Source organism: Gymnoscopelus microlampas (genome assembly GCF_963454915.1).
Source record: "Gymnoscopelus microlampas genome assembly, chromosome: 4".
Taxonomy (NCBI): Eukaryota; Metazoa; Chordata; class Actinopteri; order Myctophiformes; family Myctophidae; genus Gymnoscopelus; species Gymnoscopelus microlampas.
The window spans coordinates 48,373,825-48,391,085 of NC_139941.1; the positions used below are offsets into that span (position 1 = coordinate 48,373,825).

At 44.1% G+C, this 17,261-nt stretch overlaps 1 protein-coding gene across 2 annotated transcripts in view; it reads right to left on the reverse strand.

The window, feature by feature from the left end:
- arb2a (ARB2 cotranscriptional regulator A) overlaps positions 1–17,261 on the reverse strand; it is a 297,865-nt gene that overhangs the window by 97,492 nt on the left and 183,112 nt on the right. For both annotated transcript variants that reach the window (XM_084054052.1, XM_084054051.1), the window contains exon 9: positions 15,201–15,317. In XM_084054052.1, coding sequence (XP_083910178.1) covers positions 15,201–15,317 — 117 coding nt within the window. The remainder of the gene's footprint in view (positions 1–15,200; positions 15,318–17,261) is intronic.

Sequence of the window (17,261 nt, forward strand, 5' to 3'; positions counted from 1 at the left end):
GTTGTCACTGTAGGGGGAAATGTTCTTGTGGCAAAGGCTTCTCCCCTTTGTTTGGTTTGTTTATCTGTGTATATAATATGACAAAATACAGATTTCTTAGTTACACCAGCATCGGTGTAACTAGCACCTTTGTGAACAAGTTTGTTTAATGATGAAAATGAGAAAGATCCCAGCAAACTGAGAGTATAGCCTGAAGTACTACTTCCGGTTTTGTGGCTTTGCGCCGCTGGTGAGATTTAATTTTTCTTAGTTTATCTGCGTATACATAAATACAGATTTCTAAGCTAGTCTGTTGTTACACCAGCACCACTGTGAAGCAGTGTATTCATGTTTAATGAAGAAGCTATCAAAGATCTAAGAAAGAAAAGCGCCAACATTTTTAATTCCCTCAACAACGGCCCCAGTGGCCAGAACAAGTCATTCATCATTGAAGTTGAAAAACAAATTCAGTGTTTTTTTTTAGCTGAACACTTTTATAATACATTTTAAGGACCTTAATGATGACAATAGTTTTGTAAAACACCATAAAAATTTCACTTCAATATTCCTACTGTACATAATTGGTTACTCCATGGTTACTGCCAATACATAATAACCAAGGATAATAACTGATAGTATTTCTGGACTTTATTATTATTATGAATTATTCATAAAAAATACAATTTGTGTAGAGTGTGTGTAGAGAGACAGGAAACTGACATCAAAGACAGAAGGAAGAGACAAAGGATACAGACTAACAGGAGTCAGATTCAAACTCAGGGCCTCTTCGCACATTTAAGACTTTTTATGCATTTCAGTCACATTATTGTATTATGTAGATTAGTCATATTATGCACTTTATGCCTCTCCTCTCTCTCTATGAGATGACTATCTATCCTTTTTAAACTGCAAATGATGAGCCTGCACAACTAAGAATTTCACCCACCTTACTTGTAATGTGATGTGACAATAAAGACTGATTCTGATTCTGTATTTAACAAGGAGCATGTGGTCCATGCACTAACTGGCTGAGCCACCAGTCAACCCCTTTATAAAGCATTATGAACACTAAAAATATATATTCCTCTAAAAGTCATCATGCTTGGCCAGAATGTGTATGTTGATAGTAATGTGAATGTTTCAGCGTATTTTGTATAATACCGTATATCTTGTTGCTATGGAGTCGTGCAGATGACATCGAAACGTGCATTTAAATTATTATTAAAAAAACAAAACAACATCTGAGCAGTGTGGAATCTTACACCATGGGCTGGGCGAACGACGCACTATAAACACGGAGAGAGAGAGAGAGAGAGAGAGAGAGAGAGAGAGAGAGAGAGGGAGGAGGAATGCGCGGAGAAAGAGAGAAGACATTGCCGAGATAAGATAAAAGTTCAATAGAAGAAGGAGGAAAATGCAAAGAGATTAGAATGTGCAGCTGGTGTCCTTCTGAATCACTGCTTATCTGCCCTTGTTTACGCTCGGCACAGCCCCCCTGACAGCCATTACAGTGCTGCGTTCATGTGTGTGTGTGTGTGTGTGTGTGTGTGTGTGTGTGTGTTTGTGTGTGTTTGTGTGTGCGCATGCGTGCGTGCGTGCGTGCGTGCGTGCGTGGGTGCGTGATAGCATAGCGGGGGGTCTCCTACAAAGCTGTGTAGCGTGCCCTGTCATTCCTGAACCCTCCCGAACTTAACACACACACACACACACACACACACACACACATACACACACACAAACGCCCACGCAAACACGTGCATACACACACATTCTTGCCCTTGCCGACCCTTTCTCCCAAGACCCTGACAGAGGAGGGACTGGATAGAGCAATCTTTGAGATGAACAACTCCCCCCCCCACCACACACACACACACACACACACACACACACACACACACACACTTGCACAGAGGGACCTGCTAAAACCCTGGGTCACGTCACACCTCTGCCTAGCTGTCACTAGCCCAAACCCCCCCCACCCCTGTCCCCTGTCCCCCACTTACTACTCAGCACCCCCCTACACACCCCTCTAGAGCTCCCTGCCACCCCTGGGTCAGACTACAGCCCCCTCACACACACACAGGGGACTGGCGTCATCTCAACCATTCTGCATGAGGACGTTTTTGTGTGTACGTACTGTACATGAATTAAGCAAGCGCTGTAGAATCTTTTTCAGGTCCATGAAGAGGCCAAGCCTTTACTATAATCTTCCCTGAAGATATAGTATGCACGGTTTTCATAGAAATGAATCCAAAATTACACATGATAATTATAAGAAACCCAAATACAAGGAGCGAATGAAACCAGGGGAAATAACAGGTTCACACAGGTTGTGTGTGAACCGCCCCGCCGTATCAAGCCTAAACGATACAAACGAAGCGAAACCGAGGAATCGAATGAACTTCAAAAACAGAACTTCAAGTGACGAGCTACCTCACAGTCACCACTTTCAACCTGGTGTCACTATTTTGGGGCAAAACATTTCCCCAGATATGCTACTTTTTGACTGTTGTCAAAAATGTTTTTAAGACTATTGCTTCATCATATGCATCTGTATCTGTATTTTATCCATTACAATTTTTTTTATTATGCACCTTATGTAAACTGGATATTTTATTTGACTGTGTGCCTTCCTGCTTTTTGACTTCCTGTTTCCTGTTTTTTCGTCTTTATAATTTCTTTCTTTCTTTCCCTATAGTCTAACTGTTCCTTGAACTGCAAAAGTCGGGAGCTTGTATAAAGAAGAAAAAGTTAATCTCTAATGAAGTACATTGTTGTCTCTGTCGGGGTGGAAACCCGTCCAAACTGTTCATTTTCAGGATTCAATTTTGCGCCGTGTTTTGAGCTTGCAGATCTGCAACTTTTGATGCTTTTGTGTGAAGCTGTAGTATGATAAAGTAGGCTGATAATTAACCCATTAAGACCTGGAATGCATCTCTGTCACTTTAGATTTCTTTGGCTATTCAAAAATAGCAGATATACAAGCTCATAGCGCGGCACCGAGTGCCGCGCTATGAGCTTGTAGATCTGCTATTTTTGAAAAATCGTGAAAAAATATTTTTTTGATTTTTTTTCAAAAATCTGTTAGGATTTAGAAAACATTTTTAGAATCGCCTCAGGTCTTAACCACAAAAAGTTTAAACATGGAGATAGCCGGTTTCTGCCCGACAGGGACAATATAAAAACTCAATCTTTCTCCCCATCCTTCCTCCTCTCTCTCTCTCCTCCAACCCTGCTATAGTCTATAAAATGCTTGTCTGTCTGGGTGGTGGTGGTGGTTGTGGTTGTGGTAGTGGGGCGCTCTGGGAGGAGTAGAGAGAGCAGGAGGAGGAGGAGGAGGAGAGGGAAGAAGACACGGGAGGTGAGAGAGAGAGATGCAAGAGTGGAGAAAGGGGTCGTCTCGGTTAAACTAGCGGTATAGCGTCGTGTATTTTTAGATCCTCGCGCACCGCGGTTCCACGAGACGACGTGCACGCTGGTCCCTCTCTCAATGTCTCTCTCTCTCTCTCTCTCTCTGTCCTCTGAGGCTGGGGTTGGCGAGGCAGGGCAGGGCAGTCTCTCTCTCTCTCTCTCTCTCTCTCTCTCCAACGGTTACATCAAGTGTCTCATTGTATCTTCTTTAACCCTTTAAGACCGGGAACGCATCTGTGTCATTTCAAGATTTATTTGGCTATATAAAAATAGCAGATCTACAAGCTCATAGCGCGGCACCGAGTGCCGCGCTATGAGCTTGTAGATCTGCTATTTATTTTTTTTATTGTTAAAATGTTTGCAAATCTTTAGGTTGAATATATATATACTTTTTTAAAGCTAAAGTTTTTAACTCAAATCTTTTTTACAAATTCACTAAAAATTAACAAAAAATTTACAAATATCTTGTAAATCCTAAAAAAAAATGTATCCTAAAGTTTTTTTTAATATATTTTTTTACTTATGTTGCTCATTATTATTATTAATGGTTTTCAAACGTTTTGTGTCAAGGACCCCCCAAAATAATATGTATTTGTCCGCGGACCCCCTCCCATCTAAAAATATTTTGTTCCAGGGACACGATTTTTCTAAAAATAGCAGATCTACAAGCTCATGAGCTTGTATATCTGCTATTTTTGAATAGCCAAAGAAACCTTAAAATGACACGCATGCGTTTCCTTACTGGCCTTAAAGGGTTAATGCATTCAGTCTGTCTGGAGAGAGATGTCAGGTGGGCTGTGAAGCAGTGAGGCTGGCTGGGGAGGGGAGGGGGTTGTGGGGGGGCAGAGGGGAGAGAGAAGGGGGATAGGGGGATAGGGGGGTGCGTTTTTCAAAGGGCCCCCATCCTCTCCTCTCCTCTCCTACCCACCCATCACCACCCTCCACCACCCACCACCAGCAGCAACAGTGGAGGCAGGGAGGGCCGTGCACTGAATAGATTTGTCAAGGCAACCACACGCATGTGCAGATAAAGACATGCGTGCGTGGCACACACACACACACACACACACACACACACGCACGGCACGCACGCACGCACGCACACACACAGCATACATACGGACAGTGATGTAAAGTACAGTTACTCAAGTACTGTACTTATCAGTACAATTTTGAGGTACTTTTACTTTACTGGAGTATTTCCAATTGTCTATACATTTACTTCTACTCCACTACATCTCAGAGGCAGATATTGTACTTTTTACTCCACTACAATTATTTGAACACCTTAGTTACTAGTTACTTTGCAGATATAAATTATTACTTTATAAAACATACATTAACCACTTTAGCCCTATTTTATACCTAGGCTATATGAACATAGCCGATCTACAAGCTCACAACGCGTTGTCAGCTTTTTAGTACATTTTAGTACTTACTACTTTACGTACATTTTGATACCAACACTTTAGTACATTTTTGAATTCCGGACTTTTACTTGTAACAGAGTATTTCTACATTGCAGTATTGATACTTTTACTAAAGTAAAACATTTGAGTACTATTTCCACCACTGACGCCATGACACACACACACACACAATTCACACGCACGGTGCGCCCGCCAGCCCAGCGTAGCGGGCAGCCCAGCCGCGGGGCGGAGCAGCAGCAGCAGCAGCAGTGGTATAAAAGCCTGCCGGCTGGGATTATTTGGAGAGGGCAGGGCACGTCACATCATATGGAGCTGTGCCTCTCTCTCTCTGATGCACAGCATCACGGCCTCAAGCTGCCCAGCATCAATGGAGCCATTCAACACAACACACAAACACAGCCCTGCCTGCCTGCCCACCCCGGCTCTGTGCCCTTTGAGAGTGTGTGTGTTTGTATTACTATACTTGCGAGGACCAAGTATAGTAGAATTTGAAGAAATATACATTGTGAGGACTGTTTTACTGGTCCTCACAAGACAAATGGTCGTTTTATAGTTTAAAAAAATGGTTTTAGAGATACGTTTACAATTAGAAAAACATTCAGGTCGGTATTAGACATTTAGAGGTTAGGTTTAGGGATTGGAATTAGAGTTAAACATGATTTATACTTAGTTGCGCGCCAGTGTCATGCACCGGAAACAGCCGATCTATAAGCTCACAACGCGTCGCAGCGCGACGCGTTGTGGGCTTGTAGATCTGCTGTTTTTCGGCTTTAGGCTTACGGTTAAAAATGGCAAAATATATTTTAAGCGTTGATGTCCTCACAAGTATAGTAATACAAACATGTGTGTGTGTGTGTGTGTGTGTGTGTGTGTGTGTGTGTGTGGGGTGGAGGAAGGTATTTTTTGCAGATGGGTTTCATGATGAAGGAATGACAATGACATGAAATAAAGCCCTTAACGGATGACCATACATCAGTAGGTTCTCAAACTTTTTCATGTCAAGGACCCCCAAATTTACACTTATTAGCCCGCGGTGGACCCCCATTTGAAAAGATAAGCCAGGGACCCCCATAAGAGAAGGTTTTTACGGCTCTCTAGCAGTGATTCTCAACCATTTTAATTTCAAGGACCCCCAGTTTGACATGCATTATTAGGCTACGGACCCCCATTTAATGGCCTTTCTATCTCTGGGACCCCAATTTGTATTGTAAAAAAATCTTAATTTAACTTTGAGTGTGTACAAATGGAACCAAATGGACCCGTCCATTTGTACACTCTCAGAGTTACAGACCCATAAGGGTCCATTTGGTTCCTGTCCATCATTTAGCTGGGGACCCCCTGGAACCCCCTCAAGTACCCCTGGGGGTCCCCGGACCCCACTTTGAGAACCAATGCCATAAATGACCATAAAAAAACTATAACGTTGTTGATATAGTTGGAATAGTGTATGTAGATTCTGTGTGTGTAGATTACACACACACACACGGACGCGGGCACACACACACACGCGCGTGCACAAACACGCACACACACACACACACACACACACACACACACACACACACACACACACACACACACACACACACACACACACGCCTATATTCTTCCCCCAGTGCAGCTTAAGTGAATTCCATCATCATGATTAATCAGAGACATATGGCGGTGTGGGCTCGCTGCTTAGTGGGATGCTAACCGCTACACTAATAGCAGGGTGTGTGAGATCACACAAAATGGCAGCAGGCTGGTGTTTTGCCTCCACCACCGGTCTATACCTGCGATGACGAAAGACCCTCAGACTTCCACCATGGAGTGTGTGTGTGGGGGTGTGGGTGTGTGTGTGTGTGTGTGTGTGTGTGTGTGTGTGTGTGTGTGTGTGTGTGTGTGTGTGTGTGTGTGTGTGTGTGTGTGTGTGTGTGTGTGTGTGTGTGTGTGTGTGTGTGTGTCTGCGTGCGTGCGTACGTACGTGCGTGCGTGCGTGCATGAGCGTGCATGCAGCAGGGGTGGATAGTATCTAAGAACATGTACTCAAATACTGTACTCAAGTACAATTTTACAGGTACTCAAGTACAATTTTGAGGTACTTTTACTTCACTGGAGTATTTCCAATTTCCAATACTTTTACTTTTACTCCACTACATGATCTCAGGGACAAATATTGTACTTTTATTCCACTACAATTATTTGAAAACTTTAGTTACTTTGTAGATTTTGATTATTATTATTACAAAACATACATTAACCACTTCAGCCCTATCTAAACTTTGAAAATGTTCAAAATATATGTTTTTTAACACATTTTAGTATATTTTGATGGCAAAACCTTTGTACTTTTACTCAAGCAAATTTTGATTACCGGACATATATGCTCTACATTGCAGTATTGATACTTTTACTCAAGTAAAAAAAAACCTGGAGTACTTTTTCTAGCACTGGTGTGCAGCCACCTGCTCACCGGGCCCTGCAGGTCAAAGGTAAACCCTGCTTCACCGCGGCATGCAGCACACATAAACACAGAGCCCACACCATGAAGGGCACGACGCTAGCAAAACACACACAGCGTAGTGCACTCACCTGTAATGGCAGCGCGACCTAATGGAGCCTTCATATGGGCCAAATAGGCCCTCTCACAGTGGGTTATACGCCTACCCTCTACCCCCCCCCCCCCTCTCTCCCCGACCATAAGTGCTACAGGATTACACACATAAAGGCCCTGGAGGAATAGGGAACATGGACCCTGTAGCTTCAGACCATGTGTGATAATGGGCCCTGCATTGATCTAACCCATTGCATCCGGGAAGAATGCATATCTGTCATTTGTTTATTTCTTTGGGCTATTCAAAAATAGCAGATATACAAGCTCACAGCACGGCTATGAGCTTGTAGATCTGACATTTTTTGAAACAATTTTGAAAATTTGTGCAAATCTTTTTTAACATTTGTAAAATATTTTTTTTCCAGGGACCGCCAGAAGCAAAGATTTGAGTTACAAATCTTTGCTTAAAAATATATATATATCAAAAGATTTGCACACATTTTAACGATTTCTTTTAGCTTGTATATCTATTTTTGAAAAGCCAAAGAAATCTGAAATGACAGAGATGCATTCCCGGATTGAATGGGCTAAGCTACGTACATATACAGTAAAATATCAGTATGACACATACACACTATAACAGACCACCATTCCATGGGTGTAATAGATTGGAGGTGTAATGTACAACCACAAAAACACTTAATTATCAATTATGGGTGAGGGGGGGGGGACATACAGTATACAATGTATCTGCCTTGACGGGTGGTGCAATGAAAGCCAGCAAGAAAACAATGTAGATTTAATTAAAACCGGACAATGCAGGATTCATGTTCTTGCAATATAGAGGACATTACTACTACTACTACGTACTGTACATTCACACACAAAAGGCTGGACCGCACGGCAGACATGAAATTTGATGCATCATAGGGAGCAGAGGTGACTTTAAAGGTGGTGTCAGTGTTTTTGTCAGTGTTAACCCATTAAGACCTGGAACTGTGTCAATTTTAGATTTGAGCTAAAAAGCATTATTTTACACTTTGGGCTATTCAAAAATAGCAGATATACAAGCTCATAGCGCGGCACCGAGTGCCGTGCTACGAGCTTGTACATCTGCTATTTTTGAAAAATCGTTAAAATGTATGCAAATCTTTGATTATATATATTTTTAAAGCGAAGATTTTTAACTCAAATATTTGCTTCTGGGGGTCCCTGGAACAAAATATTTTGATGGGGGTCCGCGGCCAAATACATATCATTTTGGGGGTCCTTGACATGAAAAAGTTTGAGCACCACTGATATAGAAACATACGTTTTTCAGAATACTGTTGAGATTTAGGAGACACGTAGAATCGGCTTCAGGTCTCAATGGGTAAAATAAGTGTTAAATAGCTCTATATTCCCATAGTAAGCATACACACACACAGAGTTAGACAGGAACGCCCACACACACGTCACATCCGTTTTTTGCGTGGGGGAAAACTGATCTGCCTCATAGAGTTATATTACATCATACACGATCGTTTGGTTCACTTTCAGAGCGATTTTATGGACGATGGAAACATTGACAACCAAGAAAAATCCATCAGAAGGACATCTGGAACACAATCGTTCACTCGCCCTCGGAAAGTTGACTTATTATGAAGATATATGAGACGATTATGAATGGCTAACGCCAGCTGTCGGGTGGAATCCTCATATGTCCAAAAATCGTACTTTTTAGGATTCAAATCAAAAATATCAAAAGTAGCAGATCTACAAGCTCAAAACGCGGTGCGAAGCTTGTAGATCTGCTGCTTTTGATGCTTTTGTGTGACGCTGTACTGTGATCAAGTACGGCATTCATTTTTGAAAAAACAAAAAGTTTGAATATGGAGATAAGAGGTGTCTGCCCGACAGCCGCGATATGAAGAATATACTGTAGAGCAGTGGTTCTCAAACTTTTTCATGTCAAGGACCCCCAAATTGACACTTATTAGCCCACGGACCCCCATTTCAAAAGATATGCCAGGGACCCCCATAAGAGAAGATTTTTTACGGCTCTAGCAGTGATTCTCAACTATTTTAATTTCAAGGATCACCAGTTTAACATGCATTAGGGCAACAGACCCCCATTAAATGCCATTTCTATTGTAAAATCTATGTCAATGTAACTCTGAGTGTACAAATGGAACCAAATGGACCCGTTAGGGTCCATTTGGTTCCATTTGTACACTCTCAGAGTTACAGACCCATGAGGGTCCATTTGGTGCCTAATCTATCATTTAGCTGGGGACCCCCTGGAACTCCCTCAAGGACCCCTGGGGGTCCCCGGACCCCACTTTGAGAACCAATGCTGTACAGCACACAGGTTGGGATTCAGACGGCAGTGGCTCAGGGAGTAGAGTGGTTGCTTTGGAATTGGACGGTTTCCGGTTCAATCCCCGGCTCACCCTGCAGTTAGTGCGTAAGTGTCCTTGAGCAAGACACTGAACCACCAATTGTCGTCGCGTGTGAATGAATGTAACACACATTGTTAAAGCACTTTGGATAGAGGCGCTACAGAAATGCACCATTTGCCATCATATCACTTTTTTCTCAGTGGTTCTCAAACTGTGGGTTGGGACCCTAGGGGGGGTCCCCAAATGATTTTGGGGGGTCCCCAGATTTGCTTAATGTGCAACATTAACAACTCAACAGTAAACAAACCAACATACAGTATAAGTGTATAGATGGTATTGGCACATTTCTAAAGTGACAATTTAAGGACTTTTAAGACCTTTTTAATACCAAAAAAATACCATTACTGCATCAAAAGTAATCAACAAACTACACTATGAACTAGAAAATGTGCTGCTCGGAGCACAGGTCTCCGCCAGGCGAGGTGGTAAGACTGTTCCTGATTAATTCTGTCTTACCTATTTATATTACATATTGTGATGTCACGTGAAGCTTGACCAATGTTAGGTGTTCACAGACAGACGAACACACACACGGACGGACAAAGTGAAAACATACTCTCCACCATGCCTTCGGCCTGGCGGAGACAAACATGTCAATCATTGGCCAAGTTGTCAAATATTACCTGAGAAAGAGGAAGGATTATTGACAAAATGTAATGCCTCAACTCCTACAATTCCAATTATATGTGTCTCACTCTACAGTAGATGTGTCTCACTCTACAGTACAGTTCTGTCTCACTCTACAGTAGATATCTGTCTCACTCTACAGTAGATCTGTCTCACTCTACAGCTATGCACTTCCCTTCTGTTGCTGTATAATCTCCATGGATTAGGATGGTTTATTCATGACCACAGTGGACTGTGTGTTAGGCAGGTGTGTATGTGTGTGTGTGTGTGTGTGTGTGTGTGTGTGTGTGTGTGTGTGTGTGTGTGTGTGTGTGTGTGTGTGTGTGTGTGTGTGTGTGTGTGCGTGCGTGCGTGCGTGCGTGTGTGCGTGTGCGTGTGCGTGTGTGTTTATACAGCATGGGCATCTGCCTGTGTGAGTGTGAATCTGTGGGTGTATGCAGGTGCAAGTTGTGCGTGTGTATGGGCATGCCGTGTTGTGTAAGTGTACAGTTTTGCCTGTGTGTGTGTGTGTGTGTGCGTGCATGTCATTGTGTGTGCATTTTGCGTGCGTGCGCGCACGCATGCATTATGTGTGAGAGTGTGCGTGCACGTACGGCGTGCACGTGTGTGTGCACACTGAGCAGGCCACTAGAGTGTGACAGCAGACCAGCTCTATGACAGGAGACACCTTGGAGACTCTGACAGGCTGCCAGCTGTATACAATCATCCTGCTCTCTCTCTCTCTCTCTCTCTCTCTCTCTCTCCCTCTCTCCTCACTATGCTACTCATCTCTCCCCTCATACATCTCTTCATCTCCTCTCCTCCATCTGTATTCTGTCCGTTCACACTCTCCTACCTGTCTTTCTGTTTTTCTTTCCCTGAGCACCGTCTAGCTCCCCTTCCCGCGCGGCCCACTCCGCGGGATTTAAATAATTGAACGTTTTCGATATTTTACTTTCCTGTCTCCTCCTCTTCCTCCCTCGCTCTTCCTCCATGCCTGCCTGCCCGAGTCAACCAGTCCCTCTGTCTCCGTCTCTCCCCATCCCTCCGGTCTCTCTCTCTCTCTCTCTCTCATTTGCACCCTTACAATCTCTCTCACTCAGTCTGTCTCTCTCTCCATCTCTCTCTCTCTCTCATTTGTACTCGCTATCCATCTCTCATTTGCATTCTCTCTCTGTCTCTGTCCCCCTCCATCCATCTCCAATCCTTCTCATCTCTCTCTCTCTCCATCTCTCCCCCCCTCTTTCTCTCACTCTCCCCATCTCTCTCTCTCTCTCTCTCTCTCTCTCTCTATGTCCCTCTCCCTCTCTCTACCTCTGTCTCTCCATCAGCTCAGTATCACCTGGGCCCAGCGGTCTCTCCTGTAGATCTCTAAATCCCGTCTCCTCTCTTTGCGCTCTCCTCCCTCCCTTCCCACAGTACCGACCGCCCTGACCCCCACATGACCCCTCCTCACGGGGAGGGAATTATCTGCGTCGGGGCCCGAGAATCAGAGCGCATCGCCCACCGGTGTCCTGGTGGTGTAAACGCATGCACGCGCGTGCGTACCGTGCACGCCCCCTACTTACAGTGTATATAGGCAGGGTTGCCAGATCTGCTTATTATAATTTCCCCGCAAAATTTGATTTGAAAATAGCCGATCTACAAGCTCACAACGCGTCGCGAGCTTGTAGATCTGCTATTTTCAAATAGCTGATGTATATGTTAAAGTGCTCGCGTGGCCCATGGTCGCTTCTTTTGGGCTGGTTTTCCTACACCCGGTTGCTTGTTTCTCTCACAGAATCTGGCAACACTGTATATAGGCCTGTACTGTATGTACAGCAGCATTCAGCTCCCCTCTGTGATGTGACACAACCATCTGGAATGTGTGCTTTATATGTGTGTGTGTGTGTGTGTGTGTGTGTGTGTGTGTGTGTGTGTGTGTGTGTGTGTGTGTGTGTGTGTGTGTGTGTGTGTGTGTGTGCGCGTTAGCAAACATGTTCTATAAGTTTGAGACCAAGCTGTGTCTCTATACGATGGTGGCGTGACGGAAGTTGATATGAAAATCCCTGTGGAGTACTTGCCATCAAAACTATTCCAGTTTAATTAAAAATGCCTTTTATTCGAGGTGAGAAACCGACCTCGTTCGGAATAAAAGTTGCGCAAGCTTTATTGCTTAATATTTCACGTTGTTTCGATGTACTCATGACAGAAATAAACATATATATTTTTGGGCTAATTAATGGCATAAATAAATAGCCGCCGGTGGGTAAGTACCTGAAGTGTGTCAGTGAGTGAGCGAGCGAGTGAACGAGTAAAAAGTACAATATTTGCCTCCGAGATCCAGTGGAGTAGAAGTAAAAGTATAGACAATTGGAAATACTAAAGTAAAGTAAAAGTACCTCAAAATTGTACTTAAGTACAGTATTTGAATAAATGTACTTAGTTAGGGTGGAAACGTTCGCCAAAAATAGGCGGTCTACAAGCTCAAAGTGTGTCGCAACGCAGATTTGTAGAGGGGAAAAAAGAGATGACCAAGTACAGAGGCAACTCATGTACAGTATACTAGAGGGGTTTTGAGGAGGGGGACAGAGGACGTCCTCTTCATCCAGGCAGGACACACAGAAGGTCATTTCTTATTTATTGTTCTGGGCAATCATCATCATCATCGCAAATAGAAATCACTTAACAGTCCAATTACAGCGTGTCCTGTACATCCCTCTGCTGAATCAAGAAATAAAACACCACAAGAAGAAGATCAGAGCAACCTTGAATCCCCACTACTCACACACACACACACACACACACACACACACACACGCGCACACACACGCACACACACACACACAAACAGTAAGACTCGGACACACTCGCTCACATGCACGCACACCCGGATGCACGGACGGACGGACACACACACACACACACACACACATTAACCCATTAAGACCTGGGACGCATCTGTGTCATTTTTTTCATTTGAAGTAAAAAGCATTATTTTACACTTTAGCTATTCAAAAATAGCAGATCTACAAGCTCATAGCGCGGCACCGAGTGCCGCGCTACGAGCTTGTAGATCTGCTATTTTTGAAAGAAAACGTGAAAATGTGTGCAAATCTTTGAATATATATTGTTTTAAAGCGATTTTTTTAAATTCAAATCTTTGCTTCTGGTGTCCCTTGAACTATATATGTTGAGATGGGGGTCCGCGACCAAATACATATCATTTTGGGGGTCCTTGACAAGAAAAAAGTTTGAAAACCACTGATCTAGAAACATACGTTTTTTCAGAAAACTGTTTCGTAGACATTTGTAGAATCGGCTTCAGGTCTTAAAGGGTTAAGACTCATTAAAACGGACGTACAGTATAGTAGTAACACATACACGATTATAGATATACAACTAGCACACGTACGCGTGCACAAACACCACACACACACACACACACACACACACACACACACACACACACACACACACACACACACACACACACACACACAGAGAGAGAGAGACAAATGTACACACACACACACACAGAATCAAAGACGGGCGAGTTAAACACGCCCACGTGCACGCTCCACCAGAGATGGGGGAGATGACAGAAATAGCAAAAACAAAAGGCAAGGGATATAAAATAGGGACACAATATAAATAGTGGATAGTGGATGGTGTGTGTGTGTGTGTGTGTGTGTGTGTGTGTGTGTGTGTGTGTGTGTGTGTGTGTGTGTGTGACATTTGCATCATGGTTCCCAGTAGCAGCGGTCATCAGTATGTGCATACTGAGTGAGCCCAGGTGCTGCCGACGGTACAGAGGTCACAGCAGAAAGGGCGAGCGCTAAAATGAAGCCAACGCGTGCGCGCGCGCACGCAAGCACACACACACACACACACACACACACACACACACGTTTGTATTACTGTACTTGTGAGAACATTTTAGGACGGCATTGAAAATAGCTGAAAATGGCCAAAAAACATGTAGATCTGCTATTTTTTAAGTGTATGATATCACCGCACATCACAGGTATAACATAGGGATAACTCTAACCCCAACATCTAACCTCTAAATACCTAATCCTAACTGAATCTTTTTCCAATCCAAAAACGATAAAACAACCAGTAAAATGGTCCTCAAAATATCTATTTCTCAAATTCTACTATACTTGTGGGGACATTTGGTCCGCACAAATACAGTAATACGCACACACACACCAACACACACACAGTAGACACAAAGGCATACTCATATAAACACACACGGACAATTCCATTGTCCCGTGCATGCAGGTGTGCGCACACACACACACACACACACACACACACAGACACACAAACTGTCTCAGGTTGTTCATTGACATCCACCCAGGAGGGAGGTCGAGCGGGGAGCGGGGGGTGGGGGAAGGGTGGGGGGGTATTGAGGGGGCTGAGGGGTAAAAAAAAAAATGAGAGCATGCAAACCATGGTCGTGTGACTTCTCAGGCTGGCTGAGGACCAACACTACCTGTGTAGGTCAGTGTGTGTGTGTGTGTGTGTGTGTGTGTGTGTGTGTGTGTGTGTGTGTGTGTGTGTGTGTGTGTGTGTGCGCGAGTGTGGGTGTGTGTGTGTGTGTGCGTGCGCGAGTGATACAGACCTCTGCACACCGTTAGTCAAATTTACATGAACCAGTGAAAGTTCACAATAGGTCCCTGTATGCAGTGGCTTTGTTTGGTTGTGTGTGTGCGCGTGTGTGCGTGCATGTGTGTATGTGCATGTGTGCACATGTGTGTGCGTGTGTGCGTGCATGCATGCGTGCGTGCATGTGTGTGGTAATGTCACCTGCTGCATCCAGTCCTGAACACCTTTGCTGGCCTCCTGAAGCCAGATGTTGTGAACCGAGTCTGTGAGGGCCACGGCGAACACCCTGTTCTTCACCTCCGCCTCCCTCTGCTTCATCTGCAACAAACACACACACACACACACACAGACAGGTTAATGATAACAACTCGACACTGCTGGACGTTCTGACAAGATTTCAGTGACACAGAGGCTTTGAAGCGTAAAACACAACAGATTCGGTATAGCCCACGTGGAAAGACAGTAGCCTTTGGTTTTCATTTTAAGGTTAGGGTTAGGTAAGGTAGCCTTTATTCAACCACATGAACCCTAGCATTCCTATTCTGGGCATTTATGTGTCATAATATGCTGACATGCGGCGAAAATAGGAACGAACATAGGAATACGAGCATTCGGTGTAACGAGCCGGCGAAGAGATGTAGTGGAGAGGGGAAGAAAGAGATGGGACAAGCTTAGAGAATTCTGGGGTGCCCCGGAGCCCAGTCAACAACGGACATAGGTTTTAAATGGTTAACTTAGAACCGGTTCCCATTTACAACAACGATTAGAACACTATAGGTCAATCAGCAAATATTTGAGTAATGAGGATACGAGTCAACTGTGTTAAATGCTGCGGTGTCTTGCCTAGCCGGCAATAACGTCTCCATTGGCTCGACGTCCGGCTGCCGTCGTTTGCTCGCCATCCCCCACCCTCCTCCCCCTCATCGCTCTCCTCCACTGTGTCCTAATCTGAATAAATCCCTATAAAATGCCACGACCATAACGGCGGCCTTGTGTCACAGAGCCGGTCTTACTCCAGTGGACAGGCCCAGATAAAGACTCTAAAGGCTGGTTGCACACAGCGGAGCAGAGCAGAGCGGCAGAGCGCTGGCGGGGCGACGGCGTGTCCTTGCCACGTCTGTTCAGAACGTCCTTCGCTTGTGCTCGGCGCGGCCCCTGCTCGCTATTCTTAACCCATTCAGACCGGGAGAGCATCTGTGTCATTTTAGCTAGAACCATTATTATTATACTTTAACATAGCACCGAGTGCCACGCTATGAGCTTGTAGATCTGCTATTTTTGAAAAATCTTGGACATTTTGTGCACATATTTAAATATATATATATTTTTTCAAACAACATTTTTAACCCAAATCTTTTCTTCTGGGGGTCCCTGAAACAACATATTTTGATGGGGATCGGCGGCCAAAAACATAATTTAGGGGGTCCTTGACAAGAAAAAGTTTGAGCACCACTGATATAGCAACAATCGTTTTTCAGAAAGATTTGACATTTATTGAGACATTTGACAGTTACAAATGTTCGCTTTAAAAAATATATATTCAAAAGATTTTAAAAAATGTTCACGATTTTTCAAAAATAGCCCAAAGAAACCTCAAAATGACACAGATGCGTTCCCCGGTTTGAATGGGTTAATACCTCTTCCCTTTCGCATGTCACTGAGGACCTGCCGTCCGCACACGCCTGTCCGCCTATTCCCCTCTGAATGTCAACGCCGAGGAAAATGTCACACAAAGGACTTGTTACCACGCTACAATAAGACTCGCCTACCCCCGCCCCCCCCCCACCCCACATCCCCTTCCTCCCAACCCGCCGCCTCCACAAACCCCACTACCCAGCCCCACCCCAAGGACCGGCGTACGGCGGGCCTCTGGAGCTGGCCGCCGCCTCACTCTGCTCCCCTTTTAAGATAAAATGGGGAAGAATAGAGTACAGGACTTGCAACAATAGGTTAGCAGTCACTTACAGCAGAAGCTGTGTTAACCCATTGAGACCTGAAGCCGATTCTACATGTCTCCTAAATCTCAACAGTATTCTGAAAAACGTATGTTTCTATATCAGTGGTGCTCAATCTTTTTCATGTCAAGGACCCCCAAAATTATATGTATTTGGCCGTGGACCCCCATCAAAATATGTTGTTCCAGGGACCCCCCAGAAGCAAAGATTTGAGTTAAAAATGTTCGCTTTAAAAATATATATATTCAGAAGATTTGCACACATTTTCACGATTTTTCAAAAATAGCAGATCTAAAGCTCGTAGCGC